Genomic DNA, 3102 nt, shown 5'->3' on the forward strand with positions numbered 1-3102 from the left:
AAGTTTCACTGACCTCCCATGTAGAGGACAAGTTTCTTTCTATTATCAGTTAATCAACCCACAAGATTTCTTTATGCACTTAGCACTACGCTGGGTGTTTGCACGGTGTTGGGAGAACATGATATAAAACATGGTTCCTGTCTTTCAAGAGTTTGTAATCTAGTTGGGGAGAGCAAAAGAAGCTGCATGGAATACAGAAAAGATTATGATGGTGTCTTGTGGGTAACACTCTTTCAGAGGAGATTAAGAACAGTGAATAAAACCAGGGATGCATGAGTCACCCTAAAAGGAAAAGTACCCTCTGAGTGATAGGATGTGGCTGAGAGAGAAAGATTGAGTGGAGAAGCCAAGAAGTAATGATGGAGGGCAGTGCACTCCCAATGGTCTAGATATGATATGGTGGTGATCAAAAAGAAATAGGTAGCCGTTGGGGAATGAGAGGACATGAGACATACGTTGCTCCAGGGGGTTAATCAGGCAGTGTGGGCAGCACTGACTGGACAAGGGGCACGGGGCTTAGAGATTGTTGCAGGACTCCAGATGGGCCCAAATGGAAAGGCAGCTGTATGCAAGAAGACAAGAGTGCGGGTGTGAGAGTCTCAGAGAATGCTTAGCAGACCCGGTGGGTGGCTGGATTTGGAGAATGACTGTGGGTACCTCTGTTTGGGAAAAATTCTGACACCTAAGGGTTCCATGCTGCCCTCCTCAAGCAGTGAATAAGCATGTCAGGTAAGGTCACTCTTCTCAGACTTCTAACTTCTTGGCTAGGAAGTACCTGAAGTGGTTCACAGAAAAAACTCTAGAAATGGCCACAGTAGCATGTGAAATGTCTGGACTACCTTAGGTTCACCCTTTTGGTAAAATCTTAGTTTCCAGTACTCATTCATTGGTAAATTGCAAACAATATCTCCCTCTATTTTGCCTTTTTCAACAGTCTCTCCACCTTCACTAATTATCTGTGCATACATATTAAACAGAATGGCCAATATAAACCAGTGTGCTTGGCAACTAAAAATAAAACTTACTGTTCTGAATGCTTCTCATGAAACATAAGATGATACATTATCATGTTTTCAGTGGAGGGGTTGTGAGAGTCAGCTCATGAAGTGAAATGAAAACATGTTGTTTCCACTGATGATTAGTTAATATGGAGACACTGGTTTCGGGATGGGTGTTCGATAACGTTGCTCTGACGAAGATGCTGACAGGCCCCAACACCCTGCTCCTAGGGTGTGTTAACCCCCAATTTAATTTCACAATCCTAGATCTAGTTCCTAAAGAAGCACCTTTAAAAACAAGATTCCATACTCTGGTACAAATATATATTTTATCTTAAGGGGCGGGGAGGCAAACATTTTGTTTTTAAATAAGATTTTAAATATATTGCCATTGAACAGTCATTAAATTAAAACAATACAAAATAATTGATTTGTGTTCCATTTCCTGACCCACATTATAATTTTTTCTCACCTGTCTTTAATCTATTTTCTATCAGCAACTTAAATGCTATTTTACCAAAGCTTTAGCTTTTTTCCCCAATCCAAGGTAAACCATATTCTATCCCGGGCCCATACTATCGACTTTCTCTCCCATCCCTCAGCCCACCCCTGAAGTTTCCCCTGCCCACATCCAGGCCTTCAGCATAAGAAAGTCCGGGGTGCTTCTCAAGGAGGGAGAGGTGTCTTGGTGCCTCTGCCTTCTCACTCAGGGGGCCTCTTCCCCGTCAGCACTCTCTTCAGGGCGCCCTGCACATCAGGGTTCCGGAGGCTGTAGATGAATGGGTTCAGCATGGGGCTGAGGATAGTATTGAGGATTCCAATCCCCTTGCCCTTTTCTGAGGCTGAGACTGAGCTGAGACGCATGTAACTGAAGAAGCCAGTTCCATAAAAGATACAGACCACGGTGAGGTGGGAGCCACACGTGGAGAAGGCCTTCCTTCTTCCCTCAGCGGAGCGGATTCGTAGAACTGCAGCTGTGACGTGGGCATAGGACAGTGAGATCAGGATCATGGGGATCACCCCCATGAAGATGGCCCCAACAAAAAGCAGTTGTCCGTTGAGGTGAGTGCTGGAGCAGGAGAGCTGGAAAAGGGGTGGGAGGTCGCAGTAGAAGTGGTTGACCACATTAGGGCCGCAGAAGTCAAGCATGGACACAGCCACTGTGTGAGTCAGAGCATTGATGCAGGAGATGGTACAGCAAATGCCCACCAGGACACCCTGGACTTCACGGCTCATGCGGGCACTATAGGTGAGTGGCTGGCAGATGGCCAGGTAGCGGTCATAGGACATGGCTGTCAAGAGGTGACAGTCCACACCAGCCAGGAGGTGGAAAAAGAAAAGCTGTGAAATGCAGGTAGCATAGGGGACCCTGCATCGGTGGGCCAGGAGACATGCCAGCATTGGAGGAATGGTGACAGTGATGCACCCAATGTCCAGCAGAGACAGGTTCCCCAGGAAGTAGTACATAGGAGTGTGGAGTTTGGGCTCCACAAAGATGGCAGCCATGATGCTGACATTGCCCCCAACTGTGACTACATAGGCAAAGAGGAAGACAGCAAAAAGGATGGTTTGCAGTCTTGGGTTCTCTGTTAGGCCAAGGAGGATTAACTCAATGACAGTTGTCCCATTCCCCCAGGCACCTGGCTCCATAGGACACTGATAAGAGCTGTAGTGGGAAGAGAAGACTTGGGCCTGCCAAAGGGGGAGAGAGGCACCCAGTGGACACTTAATTAGTGTCGACTGCATGCTGAGATAACACGGCATGGGCACTTACCAATCAGAATGGATACCAGCCTAGAGCTTAGCAGGCTCCTGGAGGCCCCTACCATGTCAGATGTGAACCCTTTAATTGCTGGTTCAGGTTGAGGTCCAAGGGATCCCAGGGAAAGGCTGGAAGGGAACTAATCTGGGGAGGCAGGAATGTGGCTATTTACCAATACAATATGGAAATGTTTTAGTGTTTTAAGAACTATTAAGGTCATATCAGTGTATAGTGACTTAATAGCAGCTCTGACGAGCTCAACAAATAATGATGTATGAGGTTCTAGAAAGCACAATATAGGAAAGTAGCAATAAAGAAGGGTAGGAGGACAAGATCTCATGA

The 3102-nt window shown here is 46.4% G+C and overlaps 1 protein-coding gene across 1 annotated transcript; it reads right to left on the reverse strand.

The window, feature by feature from the left end:
- Positions 1-1700: 1700 nt before the first annotated feature.
- On the reverse strand, positions 1701-2648 carry LOC109378275 (olfactory receptor 139). Its single transcript, XM_019634714.1, has one exon. It carries the CDS (start codon positions 2646-2648, stop codon positions 1701-1703), a length of 948 nt encoding a protein of 315 aa, XP_019490259.1.
- Between the last annotated feature and the right edge of the window lie 454 nt (positions 2649-3102).

This window comes from Hipposideros armiger, unplaced genomic scaffold, assembly GCF_001890085.2.
Source record: "Hipposideros armiger isolate ML-2016 unplaced genomic scaffold, ASM189008v1 scaffold_1848, whole genome shotgun sequence".
Taxonomy (NCBI): Eukaryota; Metazoa; Chordata; class Mammalia; order Chiroptera; family Hipposideridae; genus Hipposideros; species Hipposideros armiger.